This window comes from Peromyscus californicus, unplaced genomic scaffold (genome assembly GCF_007827085.1).
Source record: "Peromyscus californicus insignis strain IS unplaced genomic scaffold, ASM782708v3 Scaffold_2__1_contigs__length_46816999, whole genome shotgun sequence".
NCBI lineage: Eukaryota > Metazoa > Chordata > Mammalia > Rodentia > Cricetidae > Peromyscus > Peromyscus californicus.
Window position 1 is genome coordinate 27817212 of NW_026294540.1, and position 25702 is coordinate 27842913.

At 51.5% G+C, this 25702-nt stretch overlaps 1 protein-coding gene across 1 annotated transcript in view; it reads right to left on the reverse strand.

Moving 5' to 3' along the window:
* The window catches only part of Zan (zonadhesin), a 104651-nt gene that overhangs the window by 23094 nt on the left and 55855 nt on the right, over positions 1-25702 (reverse strand). The window contains 27 exon segments of the mRNA XM_052754990.1: positions 765-982; positions 1344-1485; positions 2382-2599; positions 3135-3168; positions 3171-3332; positions 4537-4754; positions 5133-5274; positions 5647-5864; positions 6259-6400; positions 7139-7356; positions 7752-7893; positions 9063-9280; positions 9669-9810; positions 10729-10946; positions 11314-11455; positions 12298-12515; positions 12899-13040; positions 14018-14235; positions 14850-14991; positions 15906-16123; positions 16742-16883; positions 18096-18313; positions 18908-19049; positions 20003-20220; positions 20732-20873; positions 22112-22329; positions 24886-25027. Of these exon segments, the coding sequence (XP_052610950.1) occupies positions 765-982; positions 1344-1485; positions 2382-2599; positions 3135-3168; positions 3171-3332; positions 4537-4754; positions 5133-5274; positions 5647-5864; positions 6259-6400; positions 7139-7356; positions 7752-7893; positions 9063-9280; positions 9669-9810; positions 10729-10946; positions 11314-11455; positions 12298-12515; positions 12899-13040; positions 14018-14235; positions 14850-14991; positions 15906-16123; positions 16742-16883; positions 18096-18313; positions 18908-19049; positions 20003-20220; positions 20732-20873; positions 22112-22329; positions 24886-25027 (4734 nt within the window).

A 25702-nucleotide genomic window follows, 5' to 3' on the forward strand; every position in this document is an offset into this window, starting at 1 on the left:
GAGCACCTGTCTAGAATCCCCCAGTGAGGGGCTGGGGTGTGGCTCAGTGGTAGAGCACCTGCCTAGAATCTCTAGTGAGGGGTTTGTGGGTGTGGCTCAGTGGTAGAATCTTCCACTAATGGAATGGAGGTGTGGGTTAATGGTAGAGCACTTGCCTAGCCTGTGCCAGAACCTGACAAACCTTCAAACTCAAGGACCAGACATACAGACAGGAGCATTCCAGAAGGAAATAGATTGAAGGAAAACAGCCCACAATCCAACTTAAAAAAAATGTTTTATACGGCTCCAGAGATGGCTTAGCTGTTAAGAGCACTTGCTGCCTTGTAGAGGACCAGGATTCAATTCCCAGAACCCACATGGCACCTTACAACTCCTGTAACTCTAATTCCGGGGGGATCCAATGCCTTCTTTTGACCTCTGTGGGCACCAGGTTCCCAAGTGATCTATATGAATACATGCAGTCACTTGCACAATCAAATAAAAATAAATCTTTTTAAAGATTGTACTGTGTGTGTGTGTGTATTCATGTGTGTGAGTGCTGGTCCACATGATCACAGGTCAGAGGACAATTTCAGCTGTTGGTTTCTGGGGATGCTCCTGTCTCTGCCCACCATTTTTCGGTAGAGTAATGGAATTGCAGACACAGGTAACTGTGCCCATCTATAGTGAGTTGTGGAGATTCAAACTCAGGTCCTCACACTTGCACAAGAAAGCAACTGACCCACTGAGCTAGCATTCCCAATCCCATTGCCACACCCACTCACCGGAACAAGAGCTCCCTGGGCATCTTTGCAGCCACAGTGAATCTGGAGCACACACTTGCCATCATTTACCACGTAGCCAGGTTGGCAGAGGCAGCCCTCCTTGCAGGTGGAGGGGCCTTGGGGGCTGGTGCCCTCACAGCGGCCATCCAGATCGGTACAGGAAGGTGGACATGGGGGAAGGCAGTTTGTGTAGCGGCTGTGGGCAGGACACTGCAGAGCTATGGAGTAGAGGGAGACTGGGGTTACTGGATGGGGTCCAGGGAAGCAGAGAAATGACCCACAGAGCTTCAGGATTTTTCCCTACTGTTATTAATTTTGAAAATATTTCCTGAACATGGGGTGTGTGTCAAACCCTTTGAAAAGCAAGAAGAATGAGTCTCCCAACCAGATGGGGAAGGCTAACCATTGGGAGACCAGCTCTGAGAAAGGTCTCAGCAGAGCCCAAGGTCCACAGACTCCGCCCCATTGTGGTACCCAGTTCCAACCTCTTAGGCCCAGGGGACCAAGCTCCATTTTGCCCTGCCTCTCCTCCCTCCAGCCATGAGCACACCCTCCCCACCTCCCCCATGGCCCCCTTACTGATTTTGACACAGTGACTGCTGCCATCACTGCTGTCCTTGCAGTAGGTCCCTGGGGAACACTGGAAAGTCCTGCACTGGATGGTCCCTCCCATGCAGTTACAGCTCTCCGTGCAGCCTCTGGTGATCCAGGTCTTGCCTGCCTGCAAGAGCCACGGGAAGAGGAAGAAAGAGAGGAAGGGCTCAGCTCTAAGGAGACAGCCTCACCGCTCCAGGGTATGCAGGTTTGCCCTCACTGTCTGCAGGTTCCACATCTATTGAGTCAACACACGACGGTGAAAAATATTTGAAAAAATGATTGCATTAGGGGATGTGTGCACATCTTAGAGACATAACACCTGCCTGGAATCCTGCAGTTAGGAGTTGGAGGTATGACTCAGTTATGGACAGCCTGCCTAGAATTCTCAGTGATAGAGTACTTGTCTATCCTGTGCCAGGCCATGACCATCCTTCACACTCAAGGGTCAGCTTTAAAGACAGGTGCATCCGTGTGGTGGTGAACACTTTCACTCCTAGCACTCAGGAGACAGAGTCAAGCAGATCTCTGTGAGGTCGAGACCTGTCCAGTCTGTCTATGTAAGTTCCAGGACAGTCAGGGCTATATAGAGAGACCCTATCTCAAATTAAAAAAACAAAAACAAAACAAACAAAAATACAGGCACATCCCAGGTCAACAAAAGCAGAGGGAAAAAGTTCATTCCACTTTTATTTTAAATCTTTGTGCGTTTTCATGTATGTTCATGTGTGTGGGTGATTTGTGCATGTCTGTGTGAAGGTCAGAATACAGCCTGGGATGGTGGTCCTCACCTTCTACCTTGTATTGCGAGGCTATCTGTCTCTGTGCAATCACAAGAGTAGCTAGCCTACAAGTTTCTAGGGATTCTCCCTTCTCCTAGTAGAAGCTAGAAGCTACCATACCCAGCTTACATAGGTTCCGGAGATTCAAACTCAGGCCCTCACACTTGCAAGGCAAACATTTTACCCAGTGAGCCATCTCCTCAGCCACCCACCAGTCCCTCCTTGTTCCACACCCACTCACGGAAATGAGGCCACCGTGGACATCTTTGCAGCTGCACTGGATTCGGAGCACACACTTGTCATTATTCAACAAGTAGCCAGGCTGACAGAGGCAGCCCTCCTTACAGGTTGCGGGGACTTTGGAGCTGTTTTCCTCACAGTGGCCATCCAGAATGGAACAGGAAGGTGGACAGGAGGGAAGGCAGCTGGTGAACTGGCTGTGGGCCGGGCACTGCAGAGCTGGGGGGCAGAGAGAGTGGAGTCGGGGAGGGGACCCAAGTGAGCACAGGTTATAGGAACCAGGCTTGGCAAAATAAGCAACAGCTCTTTGGGCCTAATTTTTTTTTTTCCAAGACAGGGTTTCTCTGTATAGTTTTAGTGCCTGTCCTGGATCTCGCTCTGTAGCCCAGGCTGGCCTCGAACTCACAGATCCACCTGGCTCTGCCTCCCATGTGCTGGGATTAAAGGCATGTGCCACCACTGTCCGGCTCTAATTTTTTTTTTTTGTTGTTGTTGTTGTTATTCATTCAGTAAACTTTTACTGAGCATTGGGCTGTGTGCCAAGTCTGGGGAAAGAAGGTTAAGAGTAATTTTTTTCCCAGTTCAGCATGGGAGACTAAAAACAATGGCTCTCCCAAGTCAGCATGGGAGGCTAACCCATGGGAGGCTTGTGCTATAGCTGGCCCAGCCCAGCATTGGTCCAGAATCTCTCCTCACTGTGGCACCTCCTATCCCAACCTCCAAGGCCAGGGGACTAAGCTCCATCTTGCCCTGCCTCTGGTCCCTCCAGCCATGAGCACACCCTCCCCACCTCCCCCGTGGCCCCCTTACTGATTTTGACACAGTGACTGCTGCCATCACTGCTGTCCTTGCAGAAGGTCCCTGAGGGACACTGGAAAGTCCTGCACTGGACAGCTCCTCCTGTGCAGGCACAGTCCTGGGTGCAGCCCTTGGAGGTCCAGGTCTTGCCTGCCTGCAGAGGTTATAGGAAGAGGAAGGGAGGGTGGAAGAGCTTGTCCTGGGGAGACAGACCGACTTCTGTCTGAAGTACATGCATCTGCCTGTCTACAGGTCTAACATCTATTGAATCAACCAACCAGAGGTAGAAAATATCGAAACAAGAATTATAGCTAGGACAAGTGGGTTAGCTCAGTGGTAGAGTACCCACAAAGAATCCCCCAGTGAGGGGCTGGGGTGTGGCTCAGTGGTAGAGTACCCACATAGAATCCCCCAGTGAGGGGCTGGGGTGTGGCTCAGTGGTAGAGCACCTGTCTAGGATCCCCCAGTGAGGGGCTGGGGTGTGGTTCAGTGGTAGAGCACCTGCCTAGGATCCCCCAGTGAGGGGCTGGGGTGTGGCTCAGTGGTAGAGCCCCTGCCTAGAATCCCCCAGTGAGGGGCTGGAGTGTGGCTCAGTGGTAGAGCACCTGCCTGGAATCCCCCAGTGAGGGGCTGGGGTGTGGCTCAGTGGTAGAGCACCTGCCTAGGATCCCCTGTGAAAAGCAGCACGAGAGGCTCCGTGGCAGAGTGCAGGCCTAGACTACTCAAAAGGGGCCTCTGAGCACGGCTCAGGTACACAGCTCACTTGTATACAGTATTCACTGAGAGGTCAAGTGCATGGCTCAGTGGTAGAGCATTTGCCCAGCAAGTGCCAGGCCCTAACCAACTTTCAAACTCAAGAGCCAGCCAGAGACAAGCACACATGTGGAGGTCAGAGGACAACTTGTGTGAGTCAGTTCTTGCCTTTCACCATGTAGGTCCTGGTGATTGAACTCGGGTGCTCAGGCTTGAAGGCAAGTGTCTTTATCAAGCCATGTCTCTGGCCCTCTACTTTTAAAAAATTAATCTTTTAGTATGTGTGTGTGTGTGTGTGTGTGTGTGTGTGTGTGTGTGTGTGTGTGTGTGTGTGTGTGTACAGGAGAGGCAGTCAGAGAACAGGCTCAGGTGTTGGGTCTCACTTTCTCTACTTTAGATTGAGACAGGCTATCTCAACTCTCGGGTTTTATTGTTGCCATCGGTCTTCACAGTAAATACCTGGCTAGCTAGCTTGCAAGTTTCTGGGGATTCTGCTCCCATCTTAACATGCTTATATGGGATTTAAGCTCAGGTCCCCACACTTGGACCTGATTCACTGAGCCCTCTTCCCAGCTGCCCCAATCCCACCTCCCACACCCACTCACCGGAATGAGGCTACCATGGACATCTTTGCAGTCACAGTGAATTCGGAGCACACACTTGTCATTGTTCAGGAAGTAGCCAGGTTGACAGAGGCAGCCCTCCTTGCAGGTGGAGGGGACTTTGGGACTGGTGTGCTCACAGTGGGCATCCAGATCAGTACAGGAAGGTGGACAGGAGGGAAGGCAGTCAGTGAAGTGGCTGTGGTCTGGGCACTGCAGAGCTATGGGGTGGAAGGAGAGTAGGGTTAGAGGAGACAGAGGGGCCCAAGAAGAACAGGCTATAGAAACCGGGCTAGGCACAATGACTAAGATGATCTGGGGCTCCCCGCTCCATGCCTTCATTATTCATTCTAAAAACATTTCCTGAGCATGGCCCTTTTGGCAAGTCCTGAGAGCAGAACGTAAGAAGCAGCACACCCAGGTTAGTGGGAGATCACCCACTGAGAGGGGTCTGCTGCAGTCCCCAGAACCCACCCCCACTGTTGTAAGTTTTTACATCTGGCCTCTGGGCTCAGGGGAAGAAGCAGCTCCTTTGTTGCCCTGCCTCTGCTTCCTCCAGTCAGGAGCCCACCCTCTCCACACTCCCCAAGGCGCCTTACTTATTTTTGCACAGTGACTGCTGCCATCATTGTTGTCCTTGCAGTAAGTCCCTTGGGGACACTGGAAATTCTGGCAGTGGATGGTGCCTCCCATGCAGGCACAGCTCTGGGTACAGCCTCTGGTGATCCAGGTCTTGCCTGCCTGCAGAAGCCACAGGAAATGGAAGTAAAGTCCGAGGATGGCTTCTTTTTTAGGTGTGTGTGTGTGTGTGTGTGTGTGTGTGTGTGTGTGTCCATGTGAGTACACGCATATGATTGTTCATGATGGCCAGAAGACACATCAATCCCTTGAAGCTGGAATTACAGGCGTTTGTGAGTAGCTAGGATCCAAATTCCAATCTTCTTGATAGAGTGGCATGTGCTCTTAACCACGGCTTCTGGCCCCTAGTTCTCAGGAGATGACCTCACTTCCTGTCTGGGGTACTTCATTTGCCCTCACTGTCTACAGATTTTACATCAGTTGAGTCTCCCAGCTATCTCCCCCTCCACCATTCTGATTTCCCAGTTCACTCACTGGAATGAGAGGACCCTGGGTGTCTTTGCAGTCACACTCAGTTTTGAGCACACACTTGTCATTACTCAGCACATAGCCCGGTTGACAGACACAGCCCTCCTTGCAGGTAGAAGGGACTTTAGGGCTGGTGCCCTCACAGTGGGCATCTGGGTCCGAGCAGGAAGGCTGACAGGAGGGAAGGCAGTCGGTGTAGTGGCTGTGGGCCGGGCACTGCAGAGCTATGGGGTGGAAGTATAGTGGGGTTAGTGGAGAGCGCAAACGGAAGGAGAGGCTGTAAATACCAAACTAGGCAGAAGAACAACAGAGTTTGGGGCGTTCTTCCTTCTTCTTAGTGTTTGTTTAGCAAATATTCACTGAGGATGGGCTGTGTGTTCAACACAGAGGACAGATGGAAAGAACGGTTTCTTCTAACTCAGTGTGGGAGACTAACCTGAGAAGAGACTCAGCCACAACCTGTGTCCCCAGAATCCCTGCTACTGAATGCCAGAATTCCTACTTGGACCCTCCTATTGATGACCTCTTAAGTGGGGACTAAGCTCCTTCTTGCCCCGCCTCAGACTCGTCCAGTCATGAGCACACACACCCTCGCCACCTTCCCCACGGCTCTCTTACTTATTTTAACACAGTTACTGGTGCCGTCATTACTGTCCTTGCAGTAAGTCTCTGAGGGACACTGGAAATGTCGGCACTGAACAGCCCCTCCCATGCAGGTACAGCTCTGGGTACAGCCTCTAGCAGTCCATGTCTTGCCTGCCTGCAGAAGCCACAGGAAGAGAAATGGAGTGGGGACAGAGGGGCTAGTTAAAGGAAGTCAGCCTTACTCCTACCTGCAGGGCTTCTCATTTTCCCTCCCACTCTATAGGTCGTATCTACTGAGTCAACCACCCGCACATGGAAACCAGCTGAAGAAGTACCGCCCCTGTGATGGGGTTGAGCAGTTGAGACCTGACTAAAATCTGACAGTGAGGGGCTGGCGTCTCTTTCAACAGAGTGCATCTGCCTGGAATCCCCCAGTGAGGGGCTGGGGTGTGGCTCAGTGGTAGAGCATCTGCCTAGAATCCCCCAGTGAGGGGCTGGGGTGTGGCTCAGTGGTAGAGCACCTGCCTAGAATCCCCCAGTGAGGGGCTGGGGTGTGGCTCAGTGGTAGAGCACCTGCCTAGAATCCCCCAGTGAGAGGCTGGGGTGTGGCTCAGTGGTAGAGCACCTGCCTAGGATCCCCCAGTGAGGGGCTGGGGTGTGGCTCAGTGGTAGAGCCCCTGCCTAGAACCCCACGACAAGGGGCTGGGAATGGTTCTCCGGGGAGAGCATTTGCCTAGCCTATGCCAGGACAGATGTTTCTTTACCCTCCCAGGCCAGCCATATAGACATGAGCATCCCAGACAGAGAGGGGCAGACGAAAGAAGAAGAAAGGAGGAGGAGGAAGAAGACGAAGACGATGATGATGATGATGATGATGATGATGATGATATTCCCATTCTCCACTTCCACTCACCGGGATGAGAGCACCCTGGGCACCTTTGCAGCCACAGTGAATTCTGGGGATACACTTGTCGTTATCAAGCACAAAGCCAGAGTGGCAGAGGCAGCCTTCCTTGCAAGTGGAGGGGTCTTTGAGGCCGGTGCCTCCACAGTGGCCCTCTGGGTCCAAGCAAGAGGGTGGGCAGGAGGGAAGGCAGTCGGTGAAGCTGCTGTTGGCTGGACACTGTAGAGCTGTGGAGTGGAGGGAGAGTGGAGTTAATGGAGAGGACCAGAGGAGGCCCAAGGAAGCAGAGGCTTCTGTACAGAGATCAGACTTGACGGAATGCCCAGGAGATCCTTCTCCACCTCACCACACTTACTATCCATTCAACAAGCATTCACTGAGCATGCCCTGTTTGTCAATCCACGAGAGAGAAAGTAAGAAAAATGGATCCCCCAAGTCAACGGAGGAGACTAAACATTGAGACTGACACTGAGAAGGGACTCAGCCAAGCTTGGCTCCACAAACTCTCTCTACTGTGGTACCTTCTATCCCCAAACCCCTCAACCCAAGGACCTAAGCGTCTTCTCGTCCTGCCTCTAGTCCCTCCAGCCACCAGCTTCTCCGTCTTCCCCCAGGCCCTTACGGATTTCATCACAGTGACTGCTGCCATCATTGTCATTCTTGCAGTGAGTCCCTGGGGGACACTGGAAATCCAGGCAGTGGATGCTCCCTCCTGTGCAGGCACAGCTCTGGGTACAGCCTTTGGAGACCCAGGTCTTGCCTTCCTGCAGAAGGCATGGAAAGAGACAGGAAGTGAGGAAGGAGAGGCTGGCTAGAGAGGGCCTCACCTGTCTGAGGGGACCTAGGTTTGCCCTCGCCATTGCTACTGCACATCTACTGAGTCAACCAACAACAGGTAGAATATGCCTGAAAAATACTTCCTTCTGCTGCTGTACGCATCAGAACAGAACCTCCTAGACTCTCCCCGTGAGGAGGTGCGGGGCATGGGCTTTCTGCCTGGAATCCTAGGTCAGGGCACTGGGGGAGTGGGTCAGGGGTAGACACTGGCCCTGAATCCTATAGTAGGGGCCTGGAGAGCATGGCTCAGTTGCAGAGCACCTGACTAGAATCCTCAGTGATGGGCGGTTGTGTGGCTTTGAAGTAGAATACTTGCCTGGAATCCCCCAGTGAAGGGCTGGGGAGTTGTTCAGTGGTAGAGCATTTGCCTACCCTGTGCCTGGACCTGAACAACCTTCACATTCCAGCACCAGCCATACTGACCGGAGCATCCCAGGTGCAGAGAAGCAGAAGAAATGAGCTCGTGGCTCCCAATCCTATATGGGCTTTATTGTCACTCATTTGTTTGTCTGTTTTTGAGACAGGTTCTCACTACGTAGTCCTGGCTGGTCTAGAACTTGTCATGTAGCTCAGGTTGGTCTTGAAATTTTAGAGATATATCTGACTCTGCTCTCCAAGTACTGGGATTAAAGGCATGAGTCATCACATCTCTCTCTCTCTCTCTCTCTCTCTCTCTCTCTCTCTCTCTCTCTCTCTCTCTCTCTCGTGTGTGTGCATGTATGTGTGTGTGCGTGTGTATGTGTGCACGCGCACACTTAGACATAAAGATGAGAGGATAATTTCAAATGTTGGGCTCATGCTGTAGCTGGTACTGAAATTCCGTCTCTCCCTGTGTCTGCCTGTCTTTTTATCTGTCCTCCTTGTTTTGGTCATCACTGCACACACGAGACAAAGCTAGCTCTCAAGTTTCTGAGGACTCTGCTATCTCCCTTTCCCATCTCCCAGTAGAAGCACTGGGGTTATAGACATAGGCTACTGTGTCCATCTCATATGGGTTGTGGGGATTCAAACCTAGTCCAAACACTTGCAGGATGGATACTTTATAATGTTGCTATCTCCACAGACCCCACCAATCCTACCATCCATGCCCACTCACTGGGATAAGAGCACCCTGGGCATCTTTGCAGCCACACAGAGTTCTGAGTATACACTTGTCATTCTGCAGCACATAGCCAGATTGACAGATGCAGCCCTCCTTGCAAGTGGAGGGGACTTTGGGACTGGTTCCCTTACAGAGGCCATCTGGGTCCAAGCAGGTAGGTAGACAAGGGGGTAGGCAGTCAGTGAACAGGCTGTGGGTTGGGCACTGCAGAGCTATGGGATAAAAATAGAGTGGGGTTAGTGGAGAGGCCCAGAGGGTGTCTGAGGAAGCAGAAACCAGGCTGGGCATAATGATCAAAAGACCTTGGGATTTTTTGGTTTTGTTGTTATTTATTCAGCAAAAATTTACTGGGCATGGTCTATGTGCCAAGTTCTGAGAGAAGAAAGTTAGAATGGATCTCCCAAGTCAGTGTCAGAGACTACTGAGAGGTTACCACCGAGAAGGGCCTCAGCAGAGCTATGGGTTACCACAACCCTCTCTACTGTAATACCTAGTATCTTGACCTCTTAGGGCAGAGGCACAAGCTCCTTCTTGCCCCACCTCAGACACGTCCAGTCATGAGCACACACACCCTCGCCACCTTCCCCACGGCTCTCTTACTTATTTTAACACAGTTACTGGTGCCGTCATTATTGTCCTTGCAGTAAGTCTCTGAGGGACACTGGAAATTCTGGCACTGAACAGTCCCTTGCATGCAGGTACAGCTCTGGGTACAGCCTGTGGAGGTCCATGTCTTGCCTGCCTGCAGAAGCCACAGGAAGAGACAGAATGTGAGGACAGAGGGACAGATGAGAGGGAGACAGCGCCACTTCCCGTTTCAGGGACTTAGGTTTGAATAGAGGAATCTAGTCACAGCTATTGAGACTACTTACCCGGTGTCAAAAACGTTGGGGGAAAATGCTTCTGCTGTTATGTGTGTAGCTCTGCAACAGGACCTGCCTAGAACTCTCCACTGAGCGTGTGGGAGTGGCTCAGTGCTACCAGAATCTATAATGGGGACCTGGGAATATAGTTCAGTTGTAGAGCATCTGATCAGAACCCCCAGGGATCTAGGGGCTCATGTGACCTAGGTATACTTGCCCAGCTCCCTTCCGTGAGGGCTGGAGGTGTGGCTCAGTGGTAGAGCAGGTGTCTAGCCTGTGCCAGGACATCATCAACCTTCATACTCCAGGCATACAGACAGAGTATTCCAGGCAAGATTTGAAGAAACAATGAGAATGTGACCCTCCCGATCCTAGGTTGATTTTCAAACCATTCTCCTACTCTGTGTGTGTGTGTGTGTGTGTGTGAGTGTGTGTGTGTGTATTCATATTTCTTTGTATGTGAGTGCAGACTCACTTAAGCATCCACATCAGAGGACAATTTTGGGTGCTGATCCTCATCTTCCACTGTGTATGCAGACAGGGTGTCCCTGCATCGCTGTCTCTGTTTCTCTCCTTCCTCTTCTCCCTCCCTCTCCTCATTGATGCTGCTCACTACTGTCAGAAGAATAGCTAGCTTACAAGTTTCTGGGGATTCAGGACTCGTAGTGGGAGCCCCGGCATTAAGACCCAGTTTACAGGGGTCGGCGGTGAATTCATACTCAACTTGCATCACAAACATTTTACCCACTGATTCATCTCTGCAGCCTTCACCAATGGGACGGCAGGCGCCCACTCACCGGGATGAGGACACCCCGGGCATCTCTGCAGTCACAGTGACTTCTGAGAACACACTTGTCATTATGCAGCACGTAGTCAGGTTGGCAGACACAGCCCTCCTTACAGGTGAAGGGGACTTTAAGGCTGGTGCCTTTGCAGAGGCCTTCTGGGTCCGAGCAGGAAGGCTGACAGGAGGGAAGGCAGCTGGTGTAGTGGGTGTGGTCTGGGCACTGCAGAGCTATGGGGTGGAGGGGGAGAGGTTAGTGGAGAGAACAGAGGGGTCCAATGAAGCAGACGCTGTAAAAAAGATCCAGCGGGACAGAACTGGCCGCAGAGCTTTCCTGCCCATTTTGTCAGTCATTCAGCAAACATTTATGGAGCACGCTGGCGTGCGGAGAACCACGGAAAGAAGTAAGTAGATCGATTTCTCAGTCAGTGTGGAAGACTAACCATCGGGAGACGAGCACTGAGAAGGGGCCCAGCCCAGCAGTAGGTCCCCGAACCCCACCCTCTTAGGGCAGAGCACCAAGCTCCCACTTGTCCCGTCTCCGATTTTTCTAGCCATGATGGCTACCGCCCCCAGTCCCCAGGGATGGCCTCCTTACTGATCTTGGTGCAAGTACTGCTGTCATCACTGGTGTCCTTGCAGTAAGTCCCTGAGGGACACTGAAAATTCTGGCAGTGGACGTCACCTTCCACGCAGGCACAGCTCTGGGTGCAGCCTCTGGAGGTCCAAGTCTTGCCTGGCTGCAGAAGCCAGGGAGTGAGAAGGAAGTGGAGACTGAAAGGGTGTTCTAGAGAGCTAGGCTTAGCCCCATGCCTGAAGGGTTTCCACATTGAAGGTGGACAGGAGGGAAGGCAGGAGGTGTGTTGCTGTGGGCCGGACACTGCAGAGCTGGTGAGTGGGCAGATTTCCACTTCCTTAGACACCCACTGCTGTGGGATGTTCTGTATGGCAAATGTGTTGCTGATTGGTCAATAAATAAATCACTGATTGGTCAGTGGCTAGGCAGGAAGTATAGGCAGGACATGGAGGAGAATAAAGCTGGGAAGTGGAAGGCTGAGTGAGAGACACTGCCAGCCGCCATGATGAGAAACAGCATGTGAAGATGCTGGTAAGCCATGAGCCATGTGGCAAGGTATAGATTAATGGAAATAGATTAATTTAAGCTGTAAGAACAGTTAGCAAGAAGCCTGCCACGGCCATACAGTTTGTAAGCAATATAAGTCTCTGTGTTTACTTGGTTGGGTCTGAGTGGCTGTGGGACTGGCAGGTGACAGAGATTTGTCCTGACTGTGGGCCAGGCAGGAAAACTCTAGCTACAACCCACTCTGATCCTTTTCACTAACCCAAATATTTGCTAAGGACAAGAGTCTAGGGCTGAGGTTGATTAAGTGGTAGAGAGCCTGTATGGAATCCTCTAATGGGAGCTACTGCATGGGTCTCTTAGAGCACTGGTCTACTGGGTGTCAGGCCCTGAGCAGTCTCCTCCTTCCAGGGCCAGTCTTTGAGTATAGAGTCTCCCAGGCTGAGAGAGGCAGCTCAAAGGAGAAAACAGCCCTCAGTCCCACCTTCCACGCCCACTCACTGGAATGAAGTCACCCTTGGTATCTTTGCAGCCACACTGAATTCTAGGCACACACTTGTCCTCATTGAGCACAAAGCCGTGGTCGCAGAGACAGCCCTCCTTGCAGCTGGAGGGGACTTTGGTGCTGACGTCCTCACAGTGACCATTCGGGTTGGAGCAGGAAGGTAGACAGGAGGGAAGGCAGTCCGTGAACTGGCTGTGGGCCGGGCACTGCAGAGCTATAGTGTGGAGGGAGAGTGGGGTTAGTGGAGAGGCCCTGGGGCGGGGAGGCCCAAGGAAGCCATGGTCAGGGAAACTGTGGTAGCCTGAACTAAAGGTTAGTTTGGGCTCCTTTCCCCCTTTTGTTATTCATTCAACAAACATTTTTAAGCTATTGCCAAGCCGTGAGGAAATAAGAAAGATGGATCTCCCAAGTCAATGTAGGAGGCTAACCACAGAGCCACTAACACTGAGAAGAGACTCAGGCCAGCCACTGTGTCCAGAATCCCTCCGCACTGTGGTAGCTCCTGTCCCCTACCTCTAAGGCCCAAGGTCCCTCTTGCCCTGTCCCAGATTCCCCATCCATGAGCACACCCTCCCTGCTCTCTCGTGGCTCCCTTACTGATCTTGGTGCAGTTACTGCTGCCATCAGCCATGTTCTTGCAGTAAGTCCCTGAGGGACACTGCATATTCCTGCAGTGGATTGTCCCTGCTACACAGGTACAGCTCTGGGTACAGCCTCTGGAGAGCCAGGTCTTGTCTGCCTGCAGATGCCATGGGAAGAGAAGACACCTGAGGACCATGGACCAGTCCTAAAGAGACAGCCTCACTTCCTGTCTAAAGATTCTTAACTGCCTTTTCTATCTGAAGGTTCCTCATCCATTGATTCAACACAATAGATTAAATATATATTTAATCGCAGCTGGGTCTGTGCCTATAGCCTAGCAGTATAGTGTCTACTTAAAATTTACCAGTGGAAGAATGAGGGCATGGAGAAACAGTGGAAGGCATGTCTAGAACTCCCAGTGAAGACCTTGGGGTGGGGCTCAGTGGAGACTATTTCCTAGTCTGCACCAGGACCTGATCAATCTTCTCACTACAAGGCCAGCCAAACAGGTGGGATCATTTCAGGCGGGGGCGGGGAGGGGAAAGCAGAAAGGAGAAGGCCCCCAACCCCACTTTGAAAAAATTCTGTGTTTACATGTGATTCGTGTGTGTATGTGAGTGCACTTATATTCTGAGGGCAGAATACGATCTCAGGTGTTGGTCCTCACATTCCACCTTGTATTGAGACAGTCTGTCTGTCTGTCTGTCTTCCTCTTTGGTGGTGGTGTGCACTTCTAACCCATACAAGACTAGCTGCAAGTTTCAAGGATTCTTCTGTCTACACCTCCTGTTTCCTGACACGCGTCCTGGGATTAGAGACACGGGCTACACGCCCAGTGTACTTGGGTTGTGGGGATTAAAACACAGGTCTTCGCCGGGCGGTGGTGGCGCACGCCTTTAATCCCAGCACTCGGGAGGCAGAGCCAGGCGGATCTCTGTGAGTTCGAGGCCAGCCTGGGCTACCAAGTGAGTTCCAGGAAAGGCGCAAAGCTACACAGAGAAACCCTGTCTCAAAAAAAACCAAAAAAAAAAAAAAAAAAAAAAAAACCACAGGTCTTCATACTTTCTGAGCAAATATTCTACCCAGCTAGCCCTCCCACTAGCCCCACCAAGCCCATTTTCCACACACACTCACCGGGATGATAACACCCTGGGCATCTCTGCAGCTACACAGAATTCTGAGCATACACTTGTCATTATGTAGCACAAAGCCAGCTCGACAGACACATCCCTCCTTGCAGGTGGAGGGGACTTTAGGGCTGGTGCCCCCACAGAGTCCCTCTGGGTCCAAGCACGTGGGTGGACAGGAGGGAAGGCAGTTGGTGTAGCGGCTGTGGGCCGGACACTGCAGAGCTACGGGTAGAGGGAGAGTACAATTCATAGAGAGGTCCAGAAGAGCCCAAGGAGGCAGAGGTTACAGGAACCATGCTGGGCTGAAAGACCAACAGTTTGTCTGTCTGTCTGTTTGTTTTTCCTTTTGCTATTGATTCAATAAATATTTACTGATCATGAACTGTGTGTCAGGGACAGAAAGAAAAGATAAGAAGGTGGATATGGGGCTGGAGGGATGGCTCACTGGTTAAGAGCACTTGCTGGTCTTGCAGAGGACCTGAGTTTCATTCCCAGTACCCACAACCACCTGTAAACTCCAGCTCCAGGAGACCTAACAGCCTCTTCTGACCCCTGACAGCACCCAACTGCATGCACATGGAATATATACACATAGACATATGTAAATAAACATAAAAAGAAATACATTTAATTTAATTTAAAGATGATGTATCTTTAAGTTAAATGTGAGAGACTGATCACTGATAGACTAGTACTGACCAGCCCAGCATGGGTCCTCAGAATGCCTCTCCTTATCCCCATCTTCTTATGCCCAAGAGATTAAGGTCCCTCTTGCCCTGCCTCTGGTCCCTCCAGTCGTGAGCACATTCTCCCCACCTTCCCCGTGGCTCCCTTACTGATTTTGGTGCAGCGACTGTCGCCGTCCTCACTGTCCTTGCAGTAGGTCCCCGAGGGACACTGGAAAGTCCTGCACTGGATGACCCCTCCCACGCAGTCACAACTCTGAGCACAGCCTCTGGTGACCCAGGTCTTGCCTTCCTGCGGAGGGCACGGGAAGAGAGGGCAGGTGGCAGCAAGGTGCCGGCTCTGGGTGGTCCTTGCCTCCTGAGAAGAGCGTGGTGTGTGCTCTCAGCACGTTCCACTCCAGCTGACCACAACAAACACGGATGCAAAGAATTCACGGGGGAAGACACACCGTGGCTGTGAGCACATCTCAGTCAGCAAGGGGCTGGTCTGTTGCTCACTGGTAGAGCTGAGGCCTAGACTCCTTCAATGGGAGCCTGGGACTGTAGTGGAGCCTGGGACTGTAGCTCAAATGCAGGACCTTTTACCTAGAATCCTTTAAGAGTAGCTGGGGGCATGGCTCAGTAGTAGAGCAACTGAGCCACCACTGTGGGACTGGGAGCATGGCTATCTTAGAGCCTCTGACTAGGATTCTCTAGGGAGGGGCTTAGGGCATGGCTTAGCAGTAGAGCACCTGCCTTGCATGTTCCAGGAAAGACCAACTTTCCAACTACAGGACCAGCTGTGGAGTTAGGCGCGTCCCAGATGGAGAGAAGCAGAAGAAAGAAGAAAATGACCCCCCAGTCCCACTTACAATGGTTCTGAGAGTGTATCTGTGTGGCCTTGTAGGTGAGGACACATGTATTCGTGGGGGTCAGAGGATGATCTCACTTCCCACTTTGTATGGTATTCAGCAGTCTCCCACTCAACTCCCGATGTTGTGGCTCTGTTCATCACTACTCACACAAGAACAGCTAGCTCACAAGCATCCTCTCCCTCTGTCCCATCTCCTAGAAAGAGCCCCGGGATATAGACACACACCACCAAGGCTTACATTGGTTATACAGTTCAAACTCAGGTCCTCAAATAGGTGGAGCGGAGAGACAAACATTTTACCTGCTGAGCTCTCTCTCCAGCCCAGCCCAACCCCACTTTAGATGTCCACTCACCGGGATGAGAGCACCCTGGGCATCTTGGCAGCCACACTGACTTCTGGGTACACACTTGTCGTCATGCAGCACAAAGCCAGATTGACAGGCACAGCCCTCCTTGCAGGTGGAGGGGGCTCTAGTGCTGGGGCCCTCACAGCGGCCATTCATATTAGAGCAGGAAGGCTGACAGGAGGGAAGGCAGGCGGTGAAGTAGCTGTTGGCCGGGCAATGCAGAGCTATGGGAAAGAGAGAGCACGGTTAGGGGACAGGAACATAAATGGTCAATGCAAGCTGAGGCTACAGAAACCATATTGGCATGCTAGAGAGTGGATGGCTTTTTTCCTTTTGCTATATTCATTCATCAAACAGTTAGTGATCGTGAACTTAGTGCCCAGCCTCAAGGAAAGGAAGAATGGATCCCTGGGGGCTGGAGAGATGGTTCAGCAGTTATGAGCACATGCTGTTCTTGCAGAGAAACTGAGCTGGGTTCACCTCACCCAGATAGTGCTGCTCACAGTCTCCTGGAATTTCAGCTCCAGGGGACCCAACCCACACTTCCTGCTGCCATGCGCAGTATACTCACGTGACATACCCACAGACATATATTAATAGGTGTAATTAAAAGTAAAAAGGTAAAGACGAACGAATATCCCAACTTAATGTCGGGGACTAACCATTGAGACACTAACCCTGAGAAGAGACCCAGCTGAGCCAGGGATCCTCCAAAGCCCTCCTCACCATGGCACTTCCTATCTCTGACCTCTGAGACCTGGGGGACTAAGCTCCATCTTGTCCTGCCTCTGGGTTCTCCAGCCACATGCACACCCTCCCCACCTTCCCCGTGGCTCCCTTACTGATTTTGGTGCAGTTACTGTTGCCATCCTCCATGTCCTTGCAGTAAGTCTCTGGAGGACACTGGAATTCCTTGCACAGGATGGCCCCTCCTGAGCAGGTACAGCTCTGGGTGCAGCCTCTGTTGATCCAGGTCTTGTCTGCCTGCAGAAGTCAAGGGGGAGAAAGGAAGTCAGGACAGAGGGACTGGTTAGAAGGAAAGAGCCTCACTTCCTGTCTGAAGGGCTGACATTGCCCTCCCTATCAACAGGTTCCACATCAACAAGTAAGCCAATCATGGGTGGGAAAATATTTGGAGAAAAAAAAGATGCCTCTGGGATTGTGGACACAGCTCAACAGTATAGTCCATGGCTGGACCCTTTCAGTAAGGGGCTGGGGTGGGGCTCACCGGAGAACTAGGGCAGAGAACTCTCTCTCCCTTGGTGCCTGGAAGCACAGCTCAGATGCAGAACCTATGCCCAGAATCCTCAGTGATGAGTGCCGGGAGGCTGGGAGGGGCTGAGGAGGCTGTGGCTTAGAGGTAGACCATTTGCTTAGAATTCTCTAAGAGAGTCTAGGAGCATGCCTCTGCAGTACCAAATTGCCTAGGATCCTTCAGTGGGAGTATGGCTCAGTTGTAAGGAACTTGCCAAGGCTCTGGCTGAGCAGTAGACCGGTTGCCTGGGGATCACTGATAGAAGGTAAAGACCTCACTCCTTGGTATGACAGCTGCCAAGAAGCCACAGGAGATGGCAGGGTGGCTCAGGAGTAGCACTTAGGCACGGAACCTCAGTGAGGGCCAAGGAGTGTGTGGCAGGGTTACAGCCCGACGAGACTCCAGAGATGGGCTGGGGGGAGCCTCAGCAGTAGAGCACTGGCTTAGCATGTTCCAGGACATCACCAATCCTCACATTACAGGACCAGCCACACAGAGAGGAAAGTATAGGACAAGAGAAAGTGGTCCCCAGTCCTACCTTTCCAAGAAGCTTTAGGGAGGAGCGGGGAGCACAGAGGGACATGTGAAGGTCAGAAATAATCTCTACTGTTGGTCCTCATCTTCCGCCTTGTACTGGGACAGTCTCTTTCTCTCCCTCCATCCCCTCCCTTCCTCACTTCATCTCTGGCTCTCTTTTCTCGTTGCTGCTGTCCTTCACCCCTGCCCACACAACACTAGCCAGCTGTCATGTTTCTAGGAATTATCCTACCACCACCTCCCGTCTCCTAGTAGGAGCCCTGGGATTGCACATGCACACCACCAAGGCTTACACGGGTTGTACACATTTAAACTCGTGCCCTCACGCCAGGGAGCACAAACATTTTACCCACTGAGCTCTCTCTCTCCAGCCCCCACCAATCCCACTTTAGATGCCCACTCACCCGGATGAGAGTACCCTGGGCATCTTTGCAGCCACACTGAATTCTAAGCACACACTTGTCTTCATGCAGCACAAAGCCAGATAGGCAGACACAGCCCTCCTTACAGGTGGAGGGGGCTGTGGTGCTGGAGCCCATACACTGGCCTTCTGGGTCCGAGCAGGAAGCCAGACAAGAAGGTAGGCAGTTGGTGTAGCGGCTGTGGGCGGGGCACTGCAGAGCTGTGGGGAGAGAGAGTGTGGTTAATGGAGAGGAACACAGGGTCAAAGCAGGCTACAGAAACCAGACTAGGCAGAATGCTCAAGAGATTGTGGAGCTCCCCCTGTCTTTTGTTATCCATTCAGCCAACGTTTACTGAGTGTGAACTTTGTGCCAAGTCCTAAGGAAAAAAGTAAGAATGGATTTCTTGGGACTGGAGAGATGGCTCAGCAGTTAAGACTACTTGCTGTTCTTGTGGTGGACCCAAGTCAAGTTGGTCTTGTTCAAAAATTTCATGTAACTCAGGCTCCAGAGCATCTGGTGTCCTCTGTGGCCCCTGCATGAACTGACTCAGGTGCACATACTCATATACCGACACACACCATTATACATGGAATTAAAAATAAAATCTTTAAAAAGAATACATCTTCCAGGTTAATGTGAGACTGAGAACTAACAGGCTAATAGTGAGAAGGGACCCAGTCCAGCCACAGGTTCCCACAATCCATTCCTATTGTGGTACCTCTTAGGCCAGGGGGACTAAGCTCCATCTTGCCCTGCCTCTGGGCTCTCCAGCCACATGCACGCCCTCCCCACCTTCCCTGTGGCTCCCTTACTGATTTTGGCACAGTTACTGTTGCCATCCTCGGTGTCCTTGCAGTAAGTCTCTGAGGGACACTGGAAATTCTGGCACTGGATGACCCCTCCCATGCAGGTACAGCTCTGGGTGCAGCCTCTGTTGATCCAGGTCTTATCTGCCTGCAGAAGTCAAGGGACAGGAAGTGAGGGCATTATTAGAGAAAGACAGTCTTGCTTCCTGTCTGAGGGACTTACCTTTGCCTTCCCTGTCTGCAGGTTCTGTGTGTATTCATTTAGCCAACTACGGATGGGAAGTCTATGGGAGAAGGTGCACTGAAGGCTGTGGACACAGGTCAGTGGTACAGTGCATGCCTAGAATCCTCCAGGGAGGGGCTAATTATGATTCAGTGATAGAAGTCAGCCCCAGAGTCCTCAGCTTGGGGTTTGGGAGCACAGTTCTGATGTAGAACCTAGGTCTAGAATCCTCCGTGGTAAGTGGTACAGGGCAGTTGGCAGTGGTGTAGAGGTACAGCATTCGCCTAGAATCCTCTAGAGGGTTTAGGGGTATGACTTAGAGGTACAGCAATTGTCTAGGATCCAACACTGAGGGATGGAGTACAGCTCAGTTGTAGAGTACTTGACTAGAATTTCCCAAGAGGGGCTGAGGCCATGGCATGTTCTAGAACCTAATCAACCTTTATACTACAGGACTAGCCCTAAGAACATAAGCATCCTAGTTGGAGAAAAGCAGAAGGAATGAAAAAAATGGCCCTCAACCTCACTTTTCACAAAAAGATTTATGTATTTACGGAGTGTGTGTGGCAGGAGCACATGTGTGTGGAGGTCAGAGGACAGTCTTGAACCCTAAAGTAAAAATCTTTTACTTCGTACTGAGGCTCTCTCTCTCCTTCCCTTCCCCCCACCCCTCTGCGCTCTCTCTACTGTTGTCCACTCCTGACCACACATGTTTCTAGGGATTACCATGACCATCTTCCCCATCTCCTTGGAGGAGCCCTGGGATTACAGACACACCCCACCAAGATTCAAACTCAGGTTCTCAGCTCTTATCAGCAAATGTTTTACACTGAGCCGTTTCCTATCCCCCACCAACCCCACTTTAGATGTCCACTCACCGGAATGAGAACACCCTGAGCATCTTTGCAGCCACACTCAATTCTGAGTATACACTTGTCGTTGTATAGCACAAAGCCAGGTTGACAGATGCAGCCTTCCTTGCAAGTGGAGGGGACTTTGGTGATGGTGCCCTCACAGTGGCCATCAGGGTCCGAGCAGGAAGGTGGACAGGAGGGAAGGCAGTTGGTGTAGTAGCTGTGGGCTGGGCACTGCAGAGCTATGGGGTGGAAGGAGATTGGAATTACTGGAGATGACCTAGAAGGCCAAGTGAGCAAGCTACAGAAACCAGACAAGGGGGCTAGAGAAATGGCTCAGCCTTTAAAATTGCTTGCTGCTCTTATATGAAACTTAAATTCAGATCCCAATATCCATGTAAGGTCCTCAATACCTCCTGTACCTCCACCTTCAGGGGATCCAGCATCTCTTCTGGCCTCCACATGCACTGCACTCAGGTGCATAAACACACACACACACACACAGGCACACCATTATACACATCTTAAAAACATCTTTAAAAAGAATTTGGATCTGCCAAGTCAATTTAGAGACTAACAATATAAAGATTAACCATGGGATCCAGCCCAGCCATAGGTTCTCACAATCTCTCCCCATGGTGGTACCCCCACCCCACACCTTAATTAAAAGCCTAGAGGACTACCCTCCTTCTTCCCCTTCTGATCCCTCCAGCCACATGCACACCCTCCCCACCTTCCCCGTGGCTCCCTTACTGATTTTGGCACAGTTACTGTTGCCATCCTCGGTGTCCTTGCAGTAAGTCTCTGGAGGACACTGGAATTCCTTGCACAGGATGTCCCCTCCTGAGCAGGTACAGCTCTGGGTGCAGCCTCTGTTGATCCAGGTCTTGTCTGCCTGCAGAAGTCAAGGGGGAGAAAGGAAGTCAGGACAGAGGGACTGGTTAGAAGGAAAGAGCCTCACTTCCTGTCTGAAGGGCTGACCTGGCCCTCCCTATCAACAGGTTCCGAATCTATCCTAAACATGGGAGGAAAAGACTTAGGGGGAAATGCACCTGCGGCTATGGACACAGCTTAGTGGTATGGCTCGTGCCTAGAGTCCTCCACTGAGGAGTTGACAGTGAGGCTCAGTGTTAGAGGTTAAGCCTAGAATCCTCTACTGGTGGCTTGGGAACATAGCTCAGATACAGAAATTCTGCCTAGGATCCTCAGTGATGGTGGCTGGAGAAGGTCGAGCTCAGCTGTAGAACACTTGCCGAGAATCCTCCAGTGATGGGCTAGGGGTCTGGCTCATGGTAGAGTATCTGCTAAGATTCCCCAGTGGGGTATGGGGAGTGTGGTTCAGTGGCAGAGCTCAGCCCCAGTCCTCAAGTGAGGGCTAGGTAGTGACCAAGTCTCATGTCTCCTGACCAGAATGTCCCTGGGAGGGAACAGGGGGATGGCTCAGCAGAGGAGCACTTGCCTAACCTTTATCAATTCAGACAGGAGCATCCCAAGCAAAGAAAAGCAGGAGAAAAGAGGAAGTCGCTCTCAATCCCAGCTGGTTTTCTTGTTTGTTTTTGCTTTGTTTGAGTCAGTCTCAATTTGTAGCCCTGGCTGTCCTGGAACTCACTTTGTCGATCTAGTTGGTCTCAGACTCACAGGATCTGCCTGCCTCTGCCTCTGCTTCTTGAGTGCTTGGCTTAAAGGGGTGTGCCTCCTGCCCGGTGCAATCTCAGTTTTTAGAATGTGTGTGTGTGTGTGTGTGTGTGTGTGTGTGTGTGTGTGTGTGTGTGCGCGTGTGCGCGCGCGTACGCTTTGGCATGCCTATAAATAGGAGTGCATGAATATGTGGAGACAGAGGAAAACCTCAGGTACTGGTTCTCACCTTCCACTTTTTACCAGACAGTGGTTACTCTCTTTTTCCCTCATTGTTCACTGCTGCCCACACAAGACTAGATAGCCCTTAAGTTTCTGGGAATTCTCCTGTCCCTGGCCCCCCACATCCCAGTAGAAGCCCCTGGACTAGAGACAGGCTAACAAGGTTTACGTGGGTTGTAGGGATTCAAACTCAGCTTCTCATCCTTGCAGAGCAAATGTTTTATACACTGAGCTATTTCCCATCCCCCACCAATCCCACTTTAGATGCCCACTCACTGAGATGAGAACACCCTGGGCATCTTTGCAGCCACACTGAATTTTGAGCACACACTTGTCGTTATATAGCAGATAGCCAGGTTGACAGACGCAGCCTTCTTTGCAGGTGGAGGGGACGTTATGGCTGGTGCCACTACAGAGGCCTTCTGGGTCCCAGCAGGAAGGCAGGCAGGAAGGTAGGCAGTTGGTGAATAGGCTGTGGGCGGGGCACTGCAGAGCTTTCGGATGGAGAGAAAGTGGGGTTAGTGGAAAGGAACAGAATGGTGCAAGGAAGCAGAGGAAACCCCCCACTATGCCAAACAACCCACAGAACTGGGGGAAAATTTGTTTCTTTCCTTTTGCTATTTCTTTAGCAGACATTTACTGAACATGGGGGATGCATCAAGTTCCGAAGAAAGAAAAGTGGGTCTTGGACTGGAGAGTAGTTAACATTGCTTGCTGCTCTTGTAGAACATCTGAGTTCAGTTCCCAGTACCCAGGGTGAGTGGCTTACAATACGCTGTAATTCCAGCTCCAGGGGATCCAACACACACACACACACACACACACACACACACACACACACTCATACACATTCACACATATACTCTCACACACACTCACATACTCACACAGTCTCACATACACTCAAACACACTCACACACACAGACTCATACACACAGACTCACACACACAGACATACACACCCCCACACACTCACACACCCACATACACCTTTAAAAAGAAGAAGGAGAGCAAAAAGGATGAGGAAGATCTCCCAAGTCTGTGTGGAAAACTAACAGCTGAGAAAGTATCGTTGAGAAAGGATGTGGCCCAGCCATGGGTTCCCAGAACCCCTCCCCACTGTGGTACCCCTACACTCTCAGAATGCCCTTCTCTGGTTCCTTCACCCAGGAGCACACCTCCTCAACCTTCCCCCACGGCCCCTTACTGATTTTGGTGCAGTTACTGTTGCCGTCATTGGTGTCATGGCAATAGGTCCCTTGGGGACACCGGAAATTCTGGCACTGGATGGTGCCTCCTGTGCAGGCACAGCTCTGGGTGCAGCCTCTGGAGGTCCAGGTCTTGCCTGCCTGCAGAAGCCATGGGAAGAGAAAGGGAGTGAGGCCTTGGCAGGGTGTTCTGAAAAGACAACTTCACAGCCTGGATGGATGATCTACACACTCTACCCATCTACTGAGTCAACCATGCACAGGTGGAAGATATTCGATTTAAAAAAATTGCATTCAGAGCCGGGCGGTGGTGGCGCACGCCTTTAATCCCAGCACTCGGGAGGCAGAGCCAGGCGGATCTCTGTGAGTTCGAGGCCAGCCTGGTCTCCAAAGCGAGTTCCAGGAAAGGTGCAAAGCTACACAGAGAAACCCTGTCTCGAAAAACCAAAAAAAAAAAAAAAATTGCATTCAGGGATTGGGGAGATGACTGAACACTTTTTTCTTAGATTTATTTATTTATTATGTATACAGTGTTCTGTCTGCATGTGTCCCTGCAGGCCAGAGGAGGGCGCCAGATCTCATTACAGATGGTTGTGAGCCACCATGTGGGTGCTGGGAATTGAACTCAGGACCTCTGGAAGAGCAGCCAGTGCTCTTAACCTCTGAGCCATCTCTCCAGCCTGAGATGATTGAACATTTAAGAGCACTTTCTGCACTTTTACAGTATTCAAGTTTAGACTCCTGCACCTGCATTGGGATCCTCAAAACTATCTATAACTCTAGTCCCAGGTTATCTGATGTCCTCTTTTAGCCTCTTCAGGCATGTGTACTCACGTGGCACACATTCACACAGACACTCAGATATACACATAAATAAAATTGATAAAATCTTTTTTTTTTCATTGCATTTGGTGCTGGTGGATGTGGTTCCTCGGTAGAAGGTTTGTGTAGAACTCCCCAGTGAGGAGTTGAGGGCAAGGCTCAGCAGTAGATTGCTTTCCTGGAACCCTCAAATGGGTGACTGCTGTCTGGTAAAGAGTTGGATTGCTTTCCTGACACCTCACAGGTGACTCACACTTCAGAGTACCAGTCTACTGAGTGCCAGGCCCTGATCAACGTTCACACTCCGGGGCCAGCCATTCAGATATGAGCATCCCAGGCTCAGAGAAGCAGAGGGAAGGAGAAAGGGGACCCCAATCCGACTCTCCATACCCACTCACCGGGATGAAGATACCCTGAGTGTCTTTGCAGCCACACTGAATTCTGGGTATACATTTGTCCTCATTCAACACAAAGCCTGGATGACAGCGGCAGCCCTCCTTGCAGCTGGAGGGGACTTTGGTGCTGACGTCCTCACAGTGACCATCCGGGTTGGAGCAGGAAGGTAGACAGGAGGGAAGGCAGTCCGTGAACTGGCTGTGGGCCGGGCACTGCAGAGCTATAGTGTGAAGGGAGAGTGGGATTAGTGGAGAGGCCCAAGGGGGCTTGAGGAAGCAGAGGCTGCAGAAACCAGAGGAGATGGAATGTTCAAGAGAACTTGAACATAGGTTTTTTTGTTTTTGTTTCCCCCCGCAAAAAAAAACCCCACTTACTGGCCACAGCCTTTGTACCAAGCCCCTAGGAAAGAAAGTAAGAAGAATAGATCTTCTAAGGTCTTGTGGGGTGCTAACCATGGAGAGACCAAGACTGAGAAAGTACCCAGCCCCAAAGTACCAATCCCCAGAGTCTCTCCTCACCGCTTACCCTGACCCCTGAGCTCAGCCCAGGGACTAAGCTCCTTCCTGCCTGCCCCTGGTCTCCAGTCATGCGCTCCCTCCCCACCCTCCCCGCGGCTCCCTTACTGATTTTGGTGCAGTTACTGTTGCCGTCCTCCATGTCGCTGCAGAAAGTCCCGGAGGGACACTGGAACTCCCTGCAGTGGATGACTCCTCCCACACAGGTACAGGTTTGTGAACAGCCTCTGTTGATCCAGGTCTTGTCCGCCTGCAGAGCCCCAGGAATGAAAACGAAGTGAGCACAGGTGGGCTGGTCAGAGGGCAACAGCCTCATCTCTGAAGTGCTGACCTTTGCCCTTGATATCTACAGCTCTCAGATCTATTCACTCAACCAATCATTGATGGGAAATTTGGGGGAGGGGAATGACCCATGTGACTGGCAGAGCACCTAACTAGAATCCCCATCCAAGTGCTTACAACTCAGTGGTACCCGTCTAGCCCCCAGTCGTCCCTTGATGGCCTGGGAGCACAGCGCAGTCCAGACAGCTTCTGACTACATACAGTGGGGATCTGGCTCTCGAGGTTCAGCTACAGAGCATTTGTCTAGTATGTCCCAGGACCTGCTCAGCCTCTGCACTCCAAGGCAACCATGTGTATAGACAGGTGCACGAAACAGAAGAAAAGAGCAAGTCACCCCAATCCCACGTTTGAAAACAGTCTTTTTCTGTGTGGGTGGGTGTATTTGTGTGCGTGGAACTAGGGCACATGTATCTGTGGAGGTCAGAGGTAATCTCCTTCCACTTCGTACTGAGACAGCACCCCTCCCCCTCTCTCCTTTTTTCTTTTTCCTCTTGCCTTCACTAAGCACACAGGACTAGCCAGCCCTCCAGTTTCTAGGGATTCTCTTGTCTCTACATCCCACCTCCCAGTGGAAGCCCTGGAT